Source organism: Rhinolophus sinicus, linkage group LG07, assembly GCF_036562045.2.
Source record: "Rhinolophus sinicus isolate RSC01 linkage group LG07, ASM3656204v1, whole genome shotgun sequence".
Lineage (NCBI taxonomy): Eukaryota > Metazoa > Chordata > Mammalia > Chiroptera > Rhinolophidae > Rhinolophus > Rhinolophus sinicus.
Window position 1 is genome coordinate 34641443 of NC_133757.1, and position 22277 is coordinate 34663719.

At 34.6% G+C, this 22277-nt stretch overlaps 1 protein-coding gene across 4 annotated transcripts in view; it reads left to right on the forward strand.

Moving 5' to 3' along the window:
* The window catches only part of PRKG1 (protein kinase cGMP-dependent 1), a 1130349-nt gene that overhangs the window by 1088365 nt on the left and 19707 nt on the right, over positions 1-22277 (forward strand). For 3 of the 4 annotated variants that reach the window (XM_019738600.2, XM_019738591.2, XM_074339437.1), the window contains 3 exons: positions 3842-3938; positions 16711-16850; positions 17797-17886. In XM_019738600.2, coding sequence (XP_019594159.1) covers positions 3842-3938; positions 16711-16850; positions 17797-17886 — 327 coding nt within the window. The remainder of the gene's footprint in view (positions 1-3841; positions 3939-16710; positions 16851-17796; positions 17887-22277) is intronic. The other variant, XM_019738608.2, reaches the window with a different exon arrangement.

Sequence of the window (22277 nt, forward strand, 5' to 3'; positions counted from 1 at the left end):
AAAAAAAAAAGGAGGCAAAAATCTAGGCAAGTTTGTTCCTTTTCAGCAGTTCTTAAAAGACAAGTTCAATATTTCATTATTTAAAGGGTACCTTGTATGAATTCGCAATTGTCTGTGGATTCTAATCACCGTAGCCCCAGATAAATTTTATAGTCAGGCGTGTTTGAGGAACAATGTTATCTGTGTCTCCTTCATCCAACAGACTTATTCACTGTTGTACAGTTAATTTTGTGTTGTTAACCTATTTTAGGAGTGTGTATGCTCCCTGATGTTACATTCAGAAAGGGTATGTCAATATCTGCACTTTTCTGGGAAGAAGAGCCATAGCTTTCATCCCATGCTAAATAAATAAATAAACAGACAAATAAACCAACTTTAAAAAAAAAATGGTATCTCGGACTAAGTTCAGGACCATTGGAAAATATATTTTATGCTCCTTGCTAGATGTAAAGCAACCAAGCATCAGGAACTATATGTCTTACTGACTAAATACTTACTACATGTATTTTGCTTAGCACTGGGCAATGGTCCTTTTCCTGAATACTGCTGCACAGATGGATTTTAGAATTGCTTAAAATTGGGCCTAACTCCTTGGACCCAGTACCCCGCAGTAGTAAGTTACGGACTTGGGTTCCACATTTACCTTCTTCAGCCAAAAGAAGTTTGTTTAACAGAACAGTGGCCACTTACTTAACCAATTTATTTAATCTCCTTACCCACTCAAACTTTTTATCAACTCTAAAGGAAGTAGACCATAACTGATGAATTCAAATTCCCTATTAATAATTCCTAAGTTAAAAGAAAGAATGAAAATGTCCCTCTGTGTTGTGACCAACAAGTGGTTAGATACCTAAAGAAACTGAATCATCCATAGTTTAGCTTTTTTACCAAGGTCCCTTCAGGTTATTTCTATGTTAGAAAAAGTATTAATTCAAAAATGGAAATGTGTACAGAGTTTCTGTGATGAAGATATGATTCTTGTCCCTAAAGAGTAATTTAAATGAGAAAAAACAAATGCACGTGAAATAATGAGCACTAACAACATTCCCTTTGCTGGAAAACAGAAACTGCTATGGCGGTATTCCCCTATTGTCTGACTTCCCAAGAATCAGGACAGGAAGCAAATAGGAACACGATGAAGGATCAAAAGCACAATTATCCAAAGGCTCCTTCAAATTGTATCTCACCAACCACTACATAAAATCACCCATCTGTGCAGTATTTTACAAATTCACAAAGGAACATTAGCAAAGTAATTAGCAAAGATTATCGAAGTATGAATACAATGCTACCAATCTCTTTTCATTAAACCATAGGAAATATTTTACCAACTGTAATTAGTGCTTCCAATATATGGGACTATATGTATATAAGTGAATTTTAATGGGCTTCTTAAAATGTCTACTATTTAACACGGGATTTATTTACTATGTCCATCCCATTAGGTAAAAGACCATCAGTAATTAATCAGATAGTGAATATAACAAAGAGGTTTTGGCTGTAAAAATGCGAGCACAAAGATTTATAACTATATAATTATAATTTTTGCATTCTGTATCTGTCTTTTTTAGCAATGTCACTGCTTGCTTGCTTATCTATTATGTATGTATGTATGTATGTATGTATGTATGTATGTATGTATGTATTTATTTATTTATTTATATCAGTGTTAGCCATCATTGAACTATTGTTCATTCTTATGGGTCTAGAACAAGAGGCTCAGGAACCAAGACCAAGTTATAAGAGCCCCAGCACTCTTGGCATGGATGCATCACCCCCTAGACTCATTGGGCAGCTATTATTTTCCCTAAATTATTTGAATCTGCCCCCAAATTCTTCTGTCGTTTCTGAAAACTCCTGAGCTTTCAGAGGGGTTAGAGCTATGGTTCTCAACCTTTACTGTGCATCAGCACCAACTAGGGAGCTTTTAAAAAAAATTACAGGCATTTGGGTACCCCTTCCAGAAATTTCTGATTCACTCAGTCTGTGGTGATATCCAAATTCAGTGGTTTCTAAGAGATGCTCAGGTAGTTCTGATGTGTAAGAAGAAGCTGAAGATCATTTGATTAGGGGTGTTTCCAGCTTAATCTCACAGAGACCAAATGTAAGAATTTGGGGGTTTATTCAAGAGCTGTAAGTGATAACATGATACTTTAAAGATATAAGATAGTATCAAAGTAGTCTGAAACAGTTTATCCTCTTCATATCTGAGATTCTAAATCCAGCAAATGCATAGGATGTTATTAAAAAATGATCTCATTAAGAATTTGATTATCTAGACCATCAAGAAATAAATGCTTGACCACATACAAACTATCATGGGGTCTAATCCCAACAGATGTCCTTTTTAAGCACCTGTTGGAGTGAACTCTTCCACTGGCCCTTTAAATGGGATGGAGTTTTAATTTTCCAAAAGTAGTGATGCAGTTGGAATGCTAGAAATGCCCATTTGCTGCCTATTTTCCATTCTAGTAAACCATCTCCTGAATTACTGTCGATCTCTTGATTGTGTAGTTCATGAGAGAAGTCTACAAAGACCATTAGGATTGACCCAGTAGCCTTGTTTATAGAGGCTTCTTAGAGAGAGATGATTTCATATAATCAGCCAATAATGAAAAACAATGTTGTTTTTACCATCTCCTGAGTCTGTCAATAACTGACTTCTTAAAAACTAGAACTGTGGTGGTAAACTGGGAAATGTTGAAAGCTCACCTAGAAAGCTGTTTCACATTTCTCCCAAGTGGGGAGTCTAAATTTGTGTTTGATTATAATGGAATAGCGAAAATGTTATACAGCTTAACGCCAGACATGCCTGTGGATGATTCTATCCAAAAAATTGACATAAACAAGCAGTGTTAGTATCATTATCTCAAATGTGTTCATCATGTCTATCTATAGCGTCATACTGAATCAGGTACCGCCTGGCTGAAGGTCATGAGTTACACATAGTTATTCAAATACTTTAGTGAGTGGGAAGATCATCTTCATCTTTATGCCTTCCTGCCCTTTCTAAAAATAGTAAGGACTTTAACAAGGAGATATTTTAAGCAGCTCATATTCACTTGTCTCATCAGGAGAAGCTTATTTTGGCCACTTGCATGTGTCAGATTTGCATGTGTGCATAGTTAGACTTTTGGAACAGAATCCATGCTTTTCCACACCACTCATATAAGAAACTTGCAAACATAAAGACACTGGGATTACTAGCTGAGAGTCAGTGAGTAAATATAAACGAAGGAAAGACACTTTTTAGGAATGTGAATATGCTTCTGAAATCATCCATCTCCGACATTTGCACATCAGTCCTCAGCTTTTCGGATCTGTTTTCGTAAAACCTGGCTGTGATTTCACTCCAGAGACCTCAAAGATCTTGCTGCTTTTAGCAAATATTTATAGGAGCCATTGCCAGCCTGTGGATAAGGGAAACTAATGAGAAACTGCCATCCAAAATCTGAACGGCAAAAACAAAACCAAGTAAAACCAAAAAATCCAAAACAAAACCAAGGAAGAACAACTCAAACAATCCGTGCTCACAAGAAGACTCGTAGAAAAATATCAAGATGTAACTTTGATTTGATAACTGGATTTATCAGTCACATGACTGGCATGCAGTGGGTACTTTGTATTTTTCTCCTTTGAAAAACAAGTGCAAATCTATGTTATTCTGCACAACTGGGGCCAAAAAAAAATTATGAGTGTGAGAAAACACAGACTCTAAAAGCAAGATGGAATTTAAGCAGGTAAACCCTGTTCCACAGTCATGTCATTCCAGTACAGTTGTACGTGGTACCCGTGTTTGCACCTCTAAGAAATTTCCATTTTTTCGCATCAAAAAATCCAGATATGAAGCTGAAGCTGCTTTCTTCGCCAACCTGAAGCTGTCTGATTTCAATATCATCGACACCCTTGGAGTTGGAGGTTTCGGACGAGTTGAACTGGTACGTGATTGTTCTTTGAATGCTTCTGAAAGCCACTGTCTTCCTGTTTTTATTTTTTCTCCTATAGTAAGATTTCTCTTCTCTCTCAACTTTAATTACTTTAGTTTCTAAATTGGTACCAAATAATTTCATATCAGTCCATCGGAGTTTGAATGGTTAAAGTGGGCTCTATTTATGTACTCAATTAATTAAAAATAAAATAAATATTAATTTACATTTTAGAAAACCTCTTTATATTAAATGAAAGGTAAACACATTTACTTAATGAGAAGTCATAAAGCACTTTTTAGTCAGCTGATTTACTTTGATCTTTATTTACTTCCATAGTCCTGAGCAGTGTTCACTAATTTAATTTTGCACTCTATGTACAATGACGATCATTAAAATGTAAATTTAAATATATGTAAAGGGAAGTGAAATATATATATATATATAAAGATCCATAATGCTGCTTGAAAAAAAATCAAGTAAATGGTATTATAGTAGTAATTTTGTGATTCTGTAGTTGTAAGCACCTATTTACATTATAGTGCATATATATATATATGCATACATACATAGGGTGCCAAAAATGTCTGCACATTTTAAGAAAGGAAAAAACTATTAAAATTGTAATACTCAATATATACTGATAACAAAAGATGAATACAAGTCAGGTTTGACTTCTGCAATTACAATAGGTGCTCAAAGTGGTTACCATCAGTGTGATTTTAATAGTATTTTTCCTTTCTTAAATTGTATATACTTTTTTTTGCCACCCTCTGTATAGGTGGTGCTATATATATATATATATATATGCACATACATACGTGTGTGTGTATATATACACACATATATATATACATATATGTGTATATATATATATCCATATCGTATATTATGGTTTGAATATTTTATGTAATTTATTTCACACAGATTTATACACTCATGCACACACACATACAGATAAGTGTTAGTGAAGATGATAAAGACATTTTGGTACATGTTTATGCATTAAACACATTACTTGAATGTGGCGTAAAGCAAATGAAAGCATGCTCTATTGTACCTTTGTTTGAAAAATAAATTTAAAAACTGAAATATTGCAAAAAAAATCTGGGGAGAAAGTTGTTCTGGTGACTGAGTTGCTGCATTCCAGCACTGTGTGGCTATAAACCCTATTTGAGAACACAGATTAGTTTCTACCTCTCTGCTGAAAATGGAGGAGCCCCTGATATCAGACACCAGTACAGTATGTTAGGAACTCCCTGAGACTGTGTACAGTGAAGTAAACAGTTACTGTTGCCATCAGAAGACCAGAGAAATCCCCTTCCATGAAAGTAGTTTGACCCAGTTCTATTTTTGATATTTGTCCATTTGGGCTGCAATTGGGATTTCTGACTTTCACACGCAGGAAGATGTTATTTACTTTAATATTAGACAAGAAGATTTTAGAGCCATAATGTGTTTCAGGGACTCTGCATTGTGCATCCCTTCATGCTGGTTGGAGATACTACAGGAAGACTACTTCTGACTTGACTCTGGATTCATAGGGTTCCTCTGAGGATCTAAGCATTTTTAGTTATGGGATTAAAAATCAAGCCAAGGCCTAGAAAACCCTCTCGCTTTTCTGAATCCTGCCAATGAATGCAGTTTTAGATTTATTTTTCAAGAACTTTAATTTTGTGATAAAATCTAACTGTTCATATAGCTAGTGAAGATGTATTACCAGTGTTATACATGAACAGATTTTTACCGGGAGGTGTTGGGACATATAAACATGACAGAGGGTAGAGCTGCCTGCTATGAAGCATTTATTGTCTGGTGTGTTCATCTGCATAGTTGTATGTGTCTAAACCCATCTCTGAATGAGGCAGTAGAAGGGACAGAATACCTGAGAGATTGATTTTGTGACTGTTATAGTTCTTAAATATTTCTTAAATATGTTTTAAACAGTCTAGACAATAAAATTGCTGCTTTAGTTGACGAAAAAATAAAAAATGAAATAAAATCAACATTACAACTTTGTGGACTCCTAGAGGTCTGAGAACTTCAAATTGTGAACCTTTAAGTTACTAGTAAGATATTTTATAAAATACAGTATAGGAATTTACTTAGGATTTTTGAAATATTGAAAATTGCTCACAGACACTGAAACCACTTCAAGATGAACAATTAAATGCTAATCTGATAGTAGAAAACTTACGGAAAATTCCCTCAAAAATGTGTAAGGAGACACAGGCAACTAGTGACAAAATTAGAGAAAGTTCAATGTGGGCATTCAAAAGGTAATGAAGTTTAAAAAAAACAATATGTGTGTGTGTCTGTGTGTGTCTGTGTCTGTGTGTATCTGTGTGTGTATACGTGTGTGTCTGTGTACATACATATTTATGTATAATCACCATCCCAGGAGAGGTAGTCAAAGGCAGTTCATGTTAATTTTTTCCTCTTTTACACAGATGTTTATAGACTAATGAAAACTATAACCTCAGGTATTAATTTAGGTTGGAGCTATAACCAAGTTTGCAAAACATTAGATATGTTGATAAAAGATAAATCCATAATGGGTCATTAGGTACAACCAGTACGAGTACATTAGGGGAAAAGCCACATGTTTTTAACCTTTGAAGTGGTCATCTTGTGTAATCTTGCATTTCTCAAAACTCACTGTAGGATATTCAGAATATCAGGATTGTCTTCACTATTCAGTGTGGACTAGCCATTTAACGGATCACAATTACCCTAGAATGTAGTGCTCCCAGTTCTTACCACTTACTAACTGCCTGATAATATTAATTATAGGGCATGAAAAATATCCTTCTCTGTGATCGTTCATTTTTTACGTGTAATCAATGATGTCAGAATTGGGAGTTTGGCCTCAACACATACTGTGATAACACATATTGTTGTCATAGCACACAGTGAATCACCATGAAGACAGTGGTGACGACACAGAAGCCAATAATGTACCTTTAGAGCAGTACTCCTACTAGTCGTAGTCAGGAGGAAGATCCAGGCAGAGCCACTCTCCTCTGAGAATGATGCAGGCAAGATCATTTTATCAATAGTACTGAGTGTGATTTTTAAGCAACAACCTTCACATGGACTCATTTCTCTCTCTCTCTCTCTCTCTCACACACACACACACACACACACACACACACACACACACAGTACTGAGCATGTTAATACAAGTATGTAATGCTGATACCTTGAATCTATCAATCCTTAGTTCAGCAGTGATGTTGTTCAGATAAATGATACTGTAAAAAAATAAAACAAAACTATTATTTTAGTTGCTATCATAAAACTAAAGTATAACTTGTTATATACCACAAGTTATACTTTAGTTTTATGATAGCATTTTTAAAAATTTTCATGGGCGTAAATTATAAGATTATAAATTCTTTTTTTTATTAGTTTCAGGTGTACAAAATAATGTAATAGTTAGACATTTATACCCTCACAAAGTGATAACCCTAAGACTATGAATTCTTGAATTGGGTATGAAGAATTAAGAATTTGAATTTTGAACTCCATTTTCTGTTACAGCTAAGTTAAGAGTGTAGTTTTACCATTGTTTGACATATAGATATATTCATGTTTTTTTACATAATGGTATATATCTTTCAAAGACTTCTTAGCATTTCTTAATTTTTATCATTTATGTCAATTTAGATGAATTTAGATGCTCTGATTATCTGCTATTCACTTTTGCTCCATCAAAAAACTTTAGAGGCTTTCCATTCTCTGAATCTTGATGTTCCTATTAGTGGTAAGATGTCTGTGGAGAAAAATAAAATAAGTATAAAGTCGTAGCTAAAAGCTAAACTTCTGGAATTAGACTTTCTGGATTCATTCTTATCAGCTGTGTATGCTTAGTCATTTACTTAGACCTTTTGGTCCTAGGTTTCCTCCTGTCTAAAATGAGGATAGTAATAGGACATGTGTCTCACAAGGTTGCAAAGATTAAATGAGTTAAAACCCCCAAAATAGTACCTCACACATAGTAGGTCAGGAAATAGTGTCAATGTTGTTATTATTAAAATATGATAATAACTATCTTTATCATTTCTAACTACCCTCATAGAAAAGGCAGGGAATGGAATACTTGTTCTCTTTTTATCCCCCATGCTGGGCCAAGCCCGGAGAGTACAAGCATTTCTCCAACATCTGAGGTCTTCAAATGACCTTCAGTGATAGCGTGTATTAAATACCCCCAAACCACTAAAGCTCCTTACTTTCTGATCTTTTGTGAGTGGAGATAGGAAACAATTTTCAATTTTCCTCACACTGGACCTTTGTGTACCTGAAATAATCTGCTCTTATTTATCAATTTCTCTTCCAAAGTGTGAAGCCCCACGTCTTGACCTCTCAATATGAAATCGCTTTTGGTGCGGATGGCTGAATCATACATAGTTTCTCCACAGTCTTCTTAAACCTCTCATTCCTTCTGGGCCACAATCCTACAGTCAGATGGTCTCGGAGCAGGCAGTATGCACATTTCAAGAACCATATCACACTCAAGTTAACCACATTCATATAACAGGGTCTGTGTGCTGTAGATACAGGCATCTATTCCACTCTCGGCATTTTTGCCAGCCTTCTGGGCACTGTCCATCACATGCAAGCAGGCCTGGAGGGCTATGCAAACCAACTGAAAAAAAAAAAAAATAGACACTAAGAGATGATTAAGCAAGATATTAGGTGATAAACCCATTGCACAGTCAACAGAGTTTTGTTTCATTATTATGAAAGGCAAACAGCTTAACTCCAAAGGGAAACCCCATTTAAGATGAAAACATTTCAAGAACTTTCTGCCAAGCCACACGGCAGTGAAATAGAATAGCTCTGGGATCGCTGGGCGGCATTGCCATTTGTGCCCACAGTGATCTATCCTGCAGAGGGTGACTGGGAAACCTGCTGCCCCAAGGCCTTGTGTCATCTGTAACCAAGTGAATAAGGACTTGACTTGACACTAGTTGAAAACTCAAAGTTTGCCTCATTTTAGCAAAGCCTTTTCTCTAGGCATACTCTACTTAGTTTATTATTAAATATGCCATCCTCGTTTTACATTTATTTTCAAAAGAATGAAAGCTGACACATATTATTAACTGTGATAACTAGTACTGATTGCTAAGAAACTATGTTATTCAGATAGCTAATGAAAATCCAATTCAATAAACGCTAATTGAGCATAATAGCTGTAGTCACAATATAATGGAACTCCTAAAATATCTAACCACAATGACAGTTTCTAAGCAGAAATCACAGGTAGTAAAGTCTATTTCTATTTTGACAGATGCTAATAAAGTAACATGGGCATTAATTTACCTTGCTACCATAGAATATATTTTCTTTTGTACATCGATAGTTGTAACAATTTAGGCTACACAATGACAAATAGAACAGTCAGTTTCTTACACATCTTCTGAAATTATAGAAATTGTATATATTAGCTATGTATTGAAATGAATATTTTTCATTAAGAAAGTTAGAAATCAGTGTCCTACAGTAAAATAAAATGTTAACAATACCTCCTCCAAATCTGCATGTTATTCTAGAAAGATCAAGGTATATCTAGAAGTCACTAGACGTGTTTTTCCAAGGCTTACACTAACTGGTGATAAAACAGTTTATCCAAAAATTAACACTTGGTCATACTTGCCTTTTTGTTTTCTGTGACATAAATTTGATTTTTTTTTCACTCAAGTGAATTTATAGGCATATCACATTCAGCAACGATTTATCTAGTAAGAAATTCCCTAAGTATGTTTTATGAAATATAGAAACATTAGATATGATTCCTGCCCTCAAGGAATTCTGCCTTCTCTGAAGTAGGAAGATATAATTAACATATATGAAAAATAGCAAATGAAATCCATTAGCATTGCATTAAATTCTAAATTATGCAGACAAGTTCTCAGTATTTCAGACAGAGAGCTTTTGTAGCTGACAGAGTAGAGAATGCCCTGAGAAGACACAGGACTCAAGCCAGGGCTTAGAGAATATGTTAGGATTTAAGTAAACAGATGGGGAAAGGCCATACCAGGCAAAGGTTACAACACAGAAGGCCACATGTTTTCACAGGACACCAAAGCAAGTGGCCTGACTATAGTAGAAGCTCTCTGGTGGAGCAGTGAGAAATATTATTAAATAGCCAATTGATAGAGTATAACTGTATTATAAATATCATGTATTATATTAAAGGAGATTGGACTTTAGGGTATTAGGCGTTCTTGGGCATTATGTCAAGTGAGGAAAGTGTATAAACACAGATTCAGCTGCAAACTTCGATCTATGAAATAAAATCCCCTGTAAGATGACTATTTTAGGTAGCCCTGCTCCCAGTGATAAACATAATTTTTCTTCTGAATAAGGTAGTTTATTTTGTTCCTGAAAGTTTTATGTAAACACTTTCAAAAAGAGATCCTTTCCATGAGAAAGAAAAACAGTCCCCCTTGTGTATGTTAGTAATGCTGAAAAGAGCCATGTCCGTTTTTTTTTTCCTTAATTTTTATTAAATAGATTGGGGTGACATTGGATGGTAAAATTATATAGGTTTCAAATATACAATTCTATAATACATCTATATATTGCATTGTGTATTCATCACCCAAAGTCAGTTAATCACTATGTATTTGACCCCCTTTACCACCCCGCTTTCCCACTTACTCTCTGGTAACCACTAAAGTGTTGTCTGTGTCTATGAGTTTTTGTTTGTTTATTTGTCTTGTTCATTTGTTGTTTTTAGTTTTATATTCCATTTATATATGGTTCTTGACTTCTTCTGTCTGACTGTGTCACTTAGCATAATAATCTCAAGATCCATCCATGTTGTTACAAATGGCAGTATTTCATCTTTTCTTATGACTAATAGTCCACTGTATATATGTACCACATCTTCTTTATCTATTCATCTATCAAAGGACACTTTGGTTGTTTCCATGTCTTGGCCACCATGACCAATACTGAAATGAACACAGGGGTACATATATCTTTACAGATAAATGTTTTCAGGTTTTTTAGCTAGATACCCAGAAGACAGATTGCTGGGTTGTATGGTAATTCTATTCTTAATTTTTTGAGGAACCTCCACACTGTTTTCCATAGAGGCCCTACCAATTTACTTTACCACCAGCAGTGTATTAGGGCTCCTTTTAAATAAAATGAAATGGTTTATCTTGCTTTCTGAAAATAAATATAGAAAAGATCATCCTCTAGTTTCAGTGTAGCTCATCAAATGTATACATTTAATTCATTGCCAATTCAAACTCTCATATTAATATCCCCCATTGCCATTGACATACAACACATAGTATTAGCTTGAACATTGAGCTATGAGATTAGGAGATTTTGTGGGCCAGATAACTTGGTTCTTAGCCCCACCTCCAGTCAGATGCCTTGCAAGTTCACAGCAAGAGGGAGGCAATGATCAATACCCAAAAAAGTAACAAATTAAATCAGGGGGAACCACTATGATCATGGCTAGAATTTTGGGTTGTACATCTACATGAACATCTACATGTTTAATGTGACTTTTTTTTTAGATCAAGTTGCCATAAGCAAACCAAGTAAATATGTGTTGAACTGGTTTAACTACATTTGAAGTACATTTATGTTTGTACAAAATTTTGTGAAATTTTTGAAATATAAAACAGCAGAGAGGGGAAAGTTTTGTTTTTGTTTTGTTTTGTTTTGTATCAGAAAGGGTCAAGTTTGAATATAATGAATATTAAGATATTATGATCTGATTATAAGACATTTTGTTAAATTCTTCTAATAAATAACAGTTAAAAAATCATAAAGTTACTTATACCTTACATCTCAAAATTATGACTAGAATACAAAACATTTCGTGAGTTAATCTCACTTTATCTCACAGTTGAGTTTTGCAATATGTAATTCTCTGTTTCAATTTATTTTAAACCTTCTCAGAGTCAATTAAGGAAAGAAACTAAAATGTTAACTTACGATACTCAAATCCATCTATGTGAAGTTTTAGATTATAAGCGTGCTTTAAATATTAGAATAAATTGAGTTATGTGAAATATTCAAGTGATCAATTTAGAAATATGTAAGCAAGTTTTAAAACTATCGCATATAGTATTTCTTTATAGGAGTGAGATTAGCATAGATCAAATCGTGGGAGGGGGAATATTTGATTACTTGATGAAGAAAAATAATTTAAAGTTTATTATAGGTACAACATATAAATATCAATTTAAATAATCACTACAAAATGAAATAAGGTTTATTTAACACAGGTACGGTGAAGAAAAGAAATGGTGTGTTCAAATTGCACATTTAAGTACACAATCTTGAATCAATCAATGTAGGTAGCTTTTTGAGTTAATTAATCATTGCTGATTCCTTATTAAGGGGAATAAGTGTTTTTGATTTGCAAGAGATTTCTATAAAATAGTTCAACTCTTTGTTCATGTAATTAAAAATAGAATAGTATGAAGTACTTTTTCTGATCTTACTCCAAACTGAAAGTTAAACATCTTTTGAAGAAATTAAAAGAAACCTGTCTGTCTATAAAAATAGTTTTACTTGTGTTTTAATCAATTTGAATTTAATAATGTAGATATTTCCTGATATTTCTTGTCACTAGCTGTAGAACTAAATATTCAGTCTGAAGGCAAGTTACAAAGCAAATGGGATTATCGACATTTTTCTCCTCAACAGGGGTTGAGGTAAAGGCGGGAAGGAAAGCAAGGATATAAAGAAAGGATAGAAAAGAAAGAAAATGTATTTATAGATAAAAAATTAGAAGCCAGGGTCCTGTGAGTCTTGTGATACTCTAGTTTAAAATGGAAGTGGAGGCTCTAAGAGTTATGCTCTTAGGAACTAGTGAGGTGTTTACAGACTGCAAAGAAAGAAGGTGGTTCCAGACCCTAGGGCTATCTCCACTCAAGCAAAGTAAAGACAAAACAGAAAGCCTCAGTAGATAGGCTATAGGATTCTGTAAACTTTTTGTAATTAATACTTATTAAATTGCCAACCAATAAGCTGACTCCCAATGATCTCTGTAACTTTTACCTGCCTTCCATTGGCAGCAGCCATCTGCCCCCCACCAGCTGTTATAACCCTGTCCTCCCACTTTCCTCTTGCCTCTCTCACCCACTCCTACCCTTGGCTTCTCCTCACAGGATACAAGCATTTAGTTGCCCAGGTTCCTGATGATACATTGAGATCTCTGTAAGTGCCTAGAAAAATGACAGTGAGGCTTTATCTGGTCCCCAAAACTACATGTCTAGCATGAGTGAAGATTAAAAGTAATAATAATAATGCATGGTTTGGCTTTTCTCACAGAGAGTCTATGAGTTAGCCAATTCCACTAAACTCCATCTTTAAAGCATCAATCACTATGCTCTTAATTTATTTTATATTCAATTCAGCTGAAGGGAAGCATAATATACTAGAAATAGCTTGGGTCCTAAAGATCTGAGCGTAAACCCAGTTCTGCCACTTGATAGCTCTGTGGACAGGAAGAAGTTGTGAACCTTTCTGATAATCTTCAATTTGCTCCTCTAAAAATGGAGATGATAACAGTATCACAAAGGGTTGCCAGGAAGATTAAATAAGAAAAGTCATCTACTATACTGCTCATGACACCTAAGGAGAGCTTTATTAACATTAGCTATTGTTGTTACTGATTATGAAGTATTGATAAAAACAAAAGAAAAACAACCAAAACCAAACCTTCCTTCTGCTGTTAAGAGTTGATGTTAGGACTTAATGAAATAATGTTTATGGATGTGTATAGCACGTTGTATTAAATGATGTTTGCTGCCTCTTTCTCTGACACCCCCCCAATGGCTTCATTTATTTCCCTGCATAGAGTCTTCCTAATATAAAGTTCAAAACTATTAAAAAAATAGTAAAGTAGGTAAACATTTTTTTAACCTAATAGCCTGGCTATAGTAAGATAAAACACCTGAGTCTAGGTATAACAGCGATCAGCTGCATATAACAAAAATGGGAAATACACTTGGAATCAGAATTTATTAATTGGAGGGATACTAAAAAGTTATGAAAGCTAGGAAAATAGGGTCTAAAGAGATGACCATAGTCCCAAGAACTAATTGGCAGCCAAGTGGACATTATCCTAGAGATGATTTTATTAATCTAGTAGGCTCCATAATAGGGAATATCATATCTTAGTCAGTCAATGGAAAAAAAAAGGTTAAAATATTAAAAAAAATAATATAAAACTGAAAATTCAGGGCTGAATCAAGAGATATTTGGTCGTGTATATTTCCTGTACATCATTAGCACACATAAATCTTTTCTTCCCTTTTCATGTATAATTAAGGGAACTTTTGGAAAGAAGAAAAAGACCAAATGCTTATTTGTCACTATGGCTTCCCTGGGTTTTCTCCTGTTCAACTCAGAGATACACAATGTGGAGCTTAGATGCCTGCTCTATTGTGGCTTTGCCAGTGATAAATGGTCATGGTTTATTTCATTCTTGCTTTGATTCACTTATTCAACAAATATTTCATGAACATTTACTCTATGTCAAACACAGTGAACAAAAATCTCCAATCTTGGGTTCCTTACAGACTTGTGAGAGTAGATGGAAACTAAATGAGTAATCAATAAAATACTTGGTGTATTAGCTTGCGATAAGAGCTATAGAGAAAGAACACTAAAAAAGAGAAGGAAAGAGTGGATAGTTTGTCTTTTACATAGACTGGTGTGAGGAGAAACTTTCTGAATAGGAAACATTTGAGCAAAGAACTTAGGGAACTGAGAGGGTGACTCCTGGGGATATCTATGAGAGAATATTCAGGCAAAAGAATAGCATAAGCCAATAGCCTGACACAAGAGCTTGCTTCGTGCGCTCAAGGAACAGCAAAGTGTCCATCGGGACCTCAGCAGAGTGAGTAACGGGGGACTGAGGCTCATGGATAGCAGGGGTCCAGATGGTATGAAAGCAGGCCTTTGTGAAAGCTTTGTTTTTACCATGAGTGAGATGGGAAGTCACATGAGGGTTTTGAGCAGAGAAGTGACATGATCTGGCTTTGTTTTAAAGACAAGAGAGATCATCAATGACTGCCCATTCAGTGGCACTTTCTCCTTTAAGGTCACAATAATTCCCTACAGTAGCGGATGTTATGCTCAGCAAGAACTGGGGCTCAGAGCTGTTAAGCAACTGACCCGAGTGACTGAGACCTTCACTACAGTCAGGATTCAAGTTCAGACCTGTGACCCTAAAGGCTCAGTTCTTTCATCCCACCCTATGCACAGTAAAAATGTGTGTTATCACTTAAGAGACAATTTTTACATTAGGTAAGTGAACTACCCAAGCGTCTTCATTTAACTAAGACTCCAAAGATGGAATATGATATTGTTTTCCCTCTGCATTTTAGAGTGACACTGCTCATTTTTCATGCCATCTTTCCTATATGTCCAAATTTCTTTTAGAAGCAGGTTTTCACATTTTGTGTTGCATTATGAGCTACAACTGAACTCATTTGCATTATGCTAATTTTTCATTGTAAAGAGTTTCACCATCAGAGTAGCGTGCCTTTGGCTTACGGCATTTTCAATTATCTGGTTTTCCCTCTAACCTGTCATGCAGATTCACAAATGCTGGCAGCGAACTAGACTCACCCATTTGAAGTGTTCTTATGTTGTGTTCTAAGTAACTTAATGTCCTCTCAGATTGAATTCGATCTATATATGTGTGCATGAACAAGACACTTAAGAACTTTTTTATCCCTGCAGATTAAGCATAAATGATTCACAGCTAAAGAGGGGACAGCAATACTTCAGCTGAAAACCGGAAACAGCTTGTCACATTATTTCCTCAAGGCTTTCATTAGTTCTGAATGACGTGGGCTGTTTGGTATTACCTTGAGGATTGTTGTTGGAGAACACTAGATGATAACTGTTTCCAATTATTATTAAGTGTTTAGCTCTATTATCTCTTCTTTTCCTTACAAATCACCTTGTTGAAATTTTTTAAAGCATGAACACAGGCCAGTAGCCTGACCGAATCCAGAGCTACTAGAGTCCATGTGGGGTTGTGACAGAGGCATGGAGGCCTTGGGGACATCAAGGTGCAGTTTAGGTCTCCCAAATTAGTTTATCAAAGGATTAAGTGTTGAGAGCAGAAAGGATTAAAGTCATCATGCATATTTGAGAAGAAGAAGAAGAACATAAATAGTCTTCAAAATCTCTTGGAAAGAATCTTGTTACAATTATTTTCTTTTTTTAGCTGGGGGAAAGGGAAAAACTGGAAGGTAAAAAGAGAAGAGAAAACAGTATATACTTCTGCAGTCTCAGCAGAGACAGGGGTCTGTCAGGGAATTTTATAACTTTCAAAATGTTTGTGGACCACGACTAAGCAGGAAGAGCATAAAAGCCCATGTGATTTTACCTTCTTTATACTCACTTCCATCAAAATTGGAGAAGTTAGTTTTTATTTCTATTTTTTGATGGAAGGAGAAAAACTATACAGTATACTCAAACACATATAAAATGAAATAATATAATGAAAATCAAGTGCATTTCCCCTCTTCTAATTCAAATGGGCACACCATTAATTGTGATTCCTGTTAAGTTAAAATTCATCTGATCCAGTGGAATGAGATTGGGCAACAGTTGTGAGGCCTGGATTTTAAACCCAGGTCCAACAAGGATTTATTCTGTGACTTGGGTGATGGTTGGGGTGTCATTTAAGTGTTCCATGCACCTGTTAATTTGGAGATGAGAATGCTTTCTATCCTATTACCTCTATGGGCTTTTTCGTACTTAATCCCTTTTGCCATTCTCTAAGGTCCAGTTGAAAAGTGAAGAATCCAAAACCTTTGCAATGAAGATTCTCAAGAAACGCCACATTGTGGATACAAGACAGCAGGAGCACATCCGCTCAGAGAAGCAAATCATGCAGGGGGCTCATTCTGACTTCATAGTGAGGTAAAGATCCTGCGCTGAGGCTGAAGTGCCCAGCACCAAGTAGAAATCAACCACAAAAGCCTCTGTCACTTGCACTCACCATTACATATTTCCTTCACACAAAGAAACATATTTTGTAATTAGATTTTAAGAAAGTTTTGTTTGGGGGGGGAAAAAAACCACAAGACTTGATTTTTCTTTTTTTATTTTTAAGAAAATTAGATTCTGTGCTTTGGGAAATCTACATATGCTTTGGGAAGAAGCATATATTTTTTTTCCCAAAGGAGATACCAGAATGTCTACCATTCCATTTTTATCCTCTCTTTTACTCCAAAACTCCATAGACCCCTGGTACCAGAAAGACAAAATACCAAAAATCAAACTGTTTTATTTTTTCTTTAAGTATTTGAGTAGTTTTAAAAAGATTTTAAAAAGTGAATTGACTATTCCATCTCAGGATATTCAGAGCACTAATAAGAAGATAATGGGGACTTTTTGAATGCAGAAGCTTTTCTAGTTAATTTGCCCGTGGCACTTGCTGAAAACAGGGTATAATATGTATTTAAGTGAATAATGCACAAATTTCATATATCTATATTTGTAAAGCGTAACTTATTTTATATCTGAGTACACTGTATGTTTATAACCACTAAATATTGCTCAAGAGTCCATGCTTGAAATATCAGCCAAATTGGAATTAGAGGAATCCCAAGAAGCCTCTTTGTCCTTAATCACTGGGATTAATCCGCTTCAAAGGAGAGACTAGCCCCATAAGGTGTGTAGGTCTTAGTCATGAGCCATTGCCTCCTTTTCTGTATTTGCAAATTCGGATCTCTCTCATATTTTTAATAACATCTCAAGTTTGGCATATCGAAAATAAGACTATAATCATGGGACTCAAAACATTTACATGCTTTTAAAAGACAATCATGTTTATAACCTACGTTTTCTTGTTTGCAATTCACAGACTATACCGAACATTTAAGGACAGCAAATATTTGTATATGTTGATGGAAGCTTGCCTAGGTGGAGAGCTCTGGACCATTCTCAGGGATAGGTAGGAGTTTTAAGACATTTCTATCATGTCTCTAAAAACGTAGTTGACTATGATGGGCTGTAAAAAGAGTCAATTTTTAAAAAGTATAAAAATTACATTTACATTTTACATATGCTTGTATTTCAAACTGTAAAGCAATACAGGGCACAACCCACTATACACATGTGATTTACTGTAAATATGAAAGTCACCCTGTTTCAGATTTGTAACTAATGATATAGGCTTAGTCCACCATAAAAATGATACCTAGTGAGGTATATACACAGATCTTAGTTTACCTTAATTCTGATGAATCAAACAACTATATACCTAGAATTCAATTAATTGCTATAACATGAGCAGAGAGTTATTTTGTAGTTGCAATCTGGATTAATTATCAGTTTAATTGCTCCATTTGTTTTCCCAGATGGGCACTCTGCCTTTCCTAACACTGAGAATATTTTTTTCCGAAGTAACTTGTTTCCTCTACCTTTACATTATTCTTTGGTTTCAAAATTAGCAAAAGTTTCCAGGCTTCCCTTTCAGGCTTTGGCTGGTCTTAACAAAAAATGAATCCACTTATAATCCACTTATTCATGTAAACAATTTAATTTAGATTTACTTCTTTTTGTACTTTCAGGGAAAGTAAAGTTGGTCTAGTTAGTGCCGATTTGTTCCTTTTAATTACACAAAATTAATTTCTATACAATATCTCGGGAGATCATTACCAACCCTAAATATTTACTTAAAAAAAAAAAAAAAGACCATACTTTTCTTTTCCTGTGAATGATCTTTTGATAATTTCCTACTAATGATCTAATAACATCCAAAAGTCATCCTTCGTTGAGCATTCAACTTTGGAATCTTTCCTTTTGTCTTTGTTATAGTCTTACCCCTAGCATTCTTCATTGGGTAACTTCTTTCTGAAACTACTATTCACAGCCATGATGTTCCCAGAAAGCCATGCTATTTTTTGATAACTTGTTACTTTGTAGATATCCCAGACTAGAACAAATGGTTCTTTATAAGCTATTGATTTAAAGTCTCATTCCTAATTGTGTTCTTATGGTACCTTCTTATCTTTGTAAACACTGTCCTTGCAGGACTTTTATTCCCATTGCCTTATTTGTACATGCCAAATGGGTTTCTTTTTACCTTATTGTGCCCTATTACACTGATATTTTGTTTCATGTCTTAAGTTTAAGGTAAATAAGCATACAAGGAAAAGCATCATATTGGCATGAGGGGATAGGGTTAACATCTGTACTAAGCTATGATATTATAGTGTATTATTTACATTGTTGTTAGTTAATATTTGAATACAAATTATATGCCAGGTATTGTGATAGAGGCTGGGGATACGATGATAAACAAAACAGATATGTTATCACTTCTCAAAACTTACAGGCAATATGTTGCACAAAGTTAATATTCTAATTTGTGAGTTCCTGTCTGGTTTATCCTAATGTGGCTCTACTATATTATTTTTGACCTAATCTTTCAACCCATTGATTTATTTGAAATCTCTTCTTTACTTTGTTCTAATTAGACTAGGAGAAAATTTACAGTTGGAAGTAAACAAGAAAGCAATAAGCCACATAAGGAGAGGAACAGCTATTTTAAACTTCTATTAAACATCTTTAACCAGACAACAACAAACAATGATAAAAGTTGATCTAAAGTCCACTCATGAGGCATCAATCTTACATAGGCATCAAACTTCAACTTATTTTTTGAAAGTGAACATTATTTCCTGTTTCTCCGTATTTAACTTGAGTTTACATTTTGTTGGCTCCCAAATGCTAGCCAAGTCTTCTGAGTGAGATTTATTTTGGTTTGTCAGGGCAGCTAGAAGTTGCTATTATGAAAGCAGCTTATCTTGGGGGAAAATGATGGAGACAAAATATCAACGGATGATCCTTTTTCTACCTCCACCAGGCTACTTTTTGATCCTTTCCATTTTCCTCCCTTTTATCATCCCTGGGTTTGGGGTACACAGTTGCTGGATTCCCCCAATATATGAAATACTCCAAAAGGGGCATGATCTGGAAACTGGCAGCTACCTAATCCTTCCTAAAGATTCAGAAGGGCAGAAGTGTCAACATTAAAAGCAATGGAACTATTATATATAAAATCACCTCAGAATCACTATCTTCTGCCAACTTTCTTTCTTATATATGAATGTAGCCTTAATGCTTTTATTCTGAGACTTTTATTTTTGTACTTAAGAAATTGCTGGGGGAAAGCATAGTTTTGGATATCCAGGCTCCAATTAATATTGTCATTGACTGGCTTTCTCACTGTTTACATTGCTGCTGAAAATCCTAAAGGTTAATTGTTAGAAAGAAACAAAAAAAAGTCAAAAGGAAAGTATGGTATTAGTTACAGTGTATATCGAAATATCCATAGTCAAAACAAACCATATTGTTCAATTCGTTCAATTTTCTTTTTGTGTCCGAGGAAAGAAGCAGTAAGGGAAAAGCTATTCTAGAAGCATAAAGAAAATGTATTTGGGTTAATTTAAAGAGAGGCTTGTGTGACCTTATTCTTTACGAAACAGAACACAGAGCAGTTTTTATTTGTTGTCAAGAAGTAAGAATTAAAATGATACCATATATACAAACAGGGTTTGAAGAGTAGTAAATATTTTCTTATTTTTGAGATATGAACTACAGCAATGAAATATTGTTAGAATTTTTAACCTGTTTATTCTTTGTTAGCTATTATGATTTATTTTCTAGTTTGTAACTTTGTTTTCCACAAATTTTGTTCCATTATTTGGAATAGTTTGGTACAAACTATTTCTTCCATAATATTTAAATAATTGGCAACCCCTGCAACTTCTTTAAAAATGTAAACGGTTACTATGATAAAAAATATTGTATATGTATTTACATTAGTATATATAAAATATATGACATTAGCATTTATGTATTATATGTTCATATTAGTATTTAATACCTATTCTAATGTAATGAAATTTAACATTTCAACTCTTTACTTAATTAGAATTATTTAATGTGTATGTTAATTTTTCCTCTGAATGTCTTAAATAACTTCTTCAGAAACCATAATTTTCAAATCCTGCACATCTCGCTTTTGATTGTGTCTCCTCCTGGATGTGTTTTATGGGCTAGCTAGTAACTTTCTATGTTCATTTTCCTTGATTCCAGCAATTTTGTGGATGGTCATTATTATTTTTTCCTAATTTTTTTTCAATTATGCTTCACATGAAATATTATATTAGTTTCAGGTGTACAACATAGGGGTTAGACATTTACACAACTTACAAAGTGATCACCCCAATATGTCGAGTACCCAACTGACACAATACATAGTTATTATATTATTGACTATATTGCCTATCATGTACTTACATCCATGTGACTATTTTTATAATTGACAATTTGTACTTCTTAATCCTTTCACCCTTTTCACCCAGTCCCCTTACCCCCCCTCTCACCTGGTAACCATCAATTTGTTCTCTGTATCTATGAATCTATTTCTGTTTCGTGTTTTCATTTATTTTGTTCTTTAGAATCCAAATGTAAGTGATATCATATGGTCTTTCTTAGTCTGGCTTATTTCACTGAGAATAATACCCTCTAGGTCCCTCCGTGTTGTAAAAATGGTAAGATTTAATTCTTTTTTATGGCCAAGTAATATTCCATTGTATATATGTACCATATCTTCTTTGTCCAATCGTCTAGTGATGGACACTTAGGTTGCTTCCATATCTTGGCTGTTGTAAATAGTGCTGCAGGAAATAGAGATGATTATTACTTTTTGAATTAGTGTTTTGGATTTCTTCAGATAAATAACCAGAATTGGGGTTGCTGGGTCATATGGTAGATATATTTTTAATTTTTTGAGGAACCTCCATACTGTTTTCCATAGTGGCTGCACTAATTTGCAATCCCAACAACACACAAGGATTGCATTTTCTCCACATCCTCTTCAACGCTTGTTGTTTCTTGATTTATTGATGAAAGCTATTCTGACAGGTGTGAGGTGATATCTCATTGTGGTTTTAATATGCATTTCTCTGATGATTAGTGACATTGAGCATCTTTATATATGTCTATTGGCAATCTGTATGTGTTCTCTTTGGAGAAATGTCTGTTTCGGTCCTCTACCCATTCTTTAATAGGGTGTGTGTGTGTGTGTGTATGTGTGTGTGAGTGTGTGTGTGTACTTGTATAAGTTCTTCATATATTTTGGATATTAACCCTTTATCAGATGTATCATTGGAGAATATCTTCTCCCATTCAGTAGGTTGTCTTTTCATTTTGTTGATGGTTTCCTTCACTGTGAAAATCTTTTTAGTTGATGTATTTCCATTTCTTTATTTTTTCTTGTTTCCCTTGCCTGTGGAGGCATATCCAAAAAAATGTTGCTAAGAGTAATGTCAA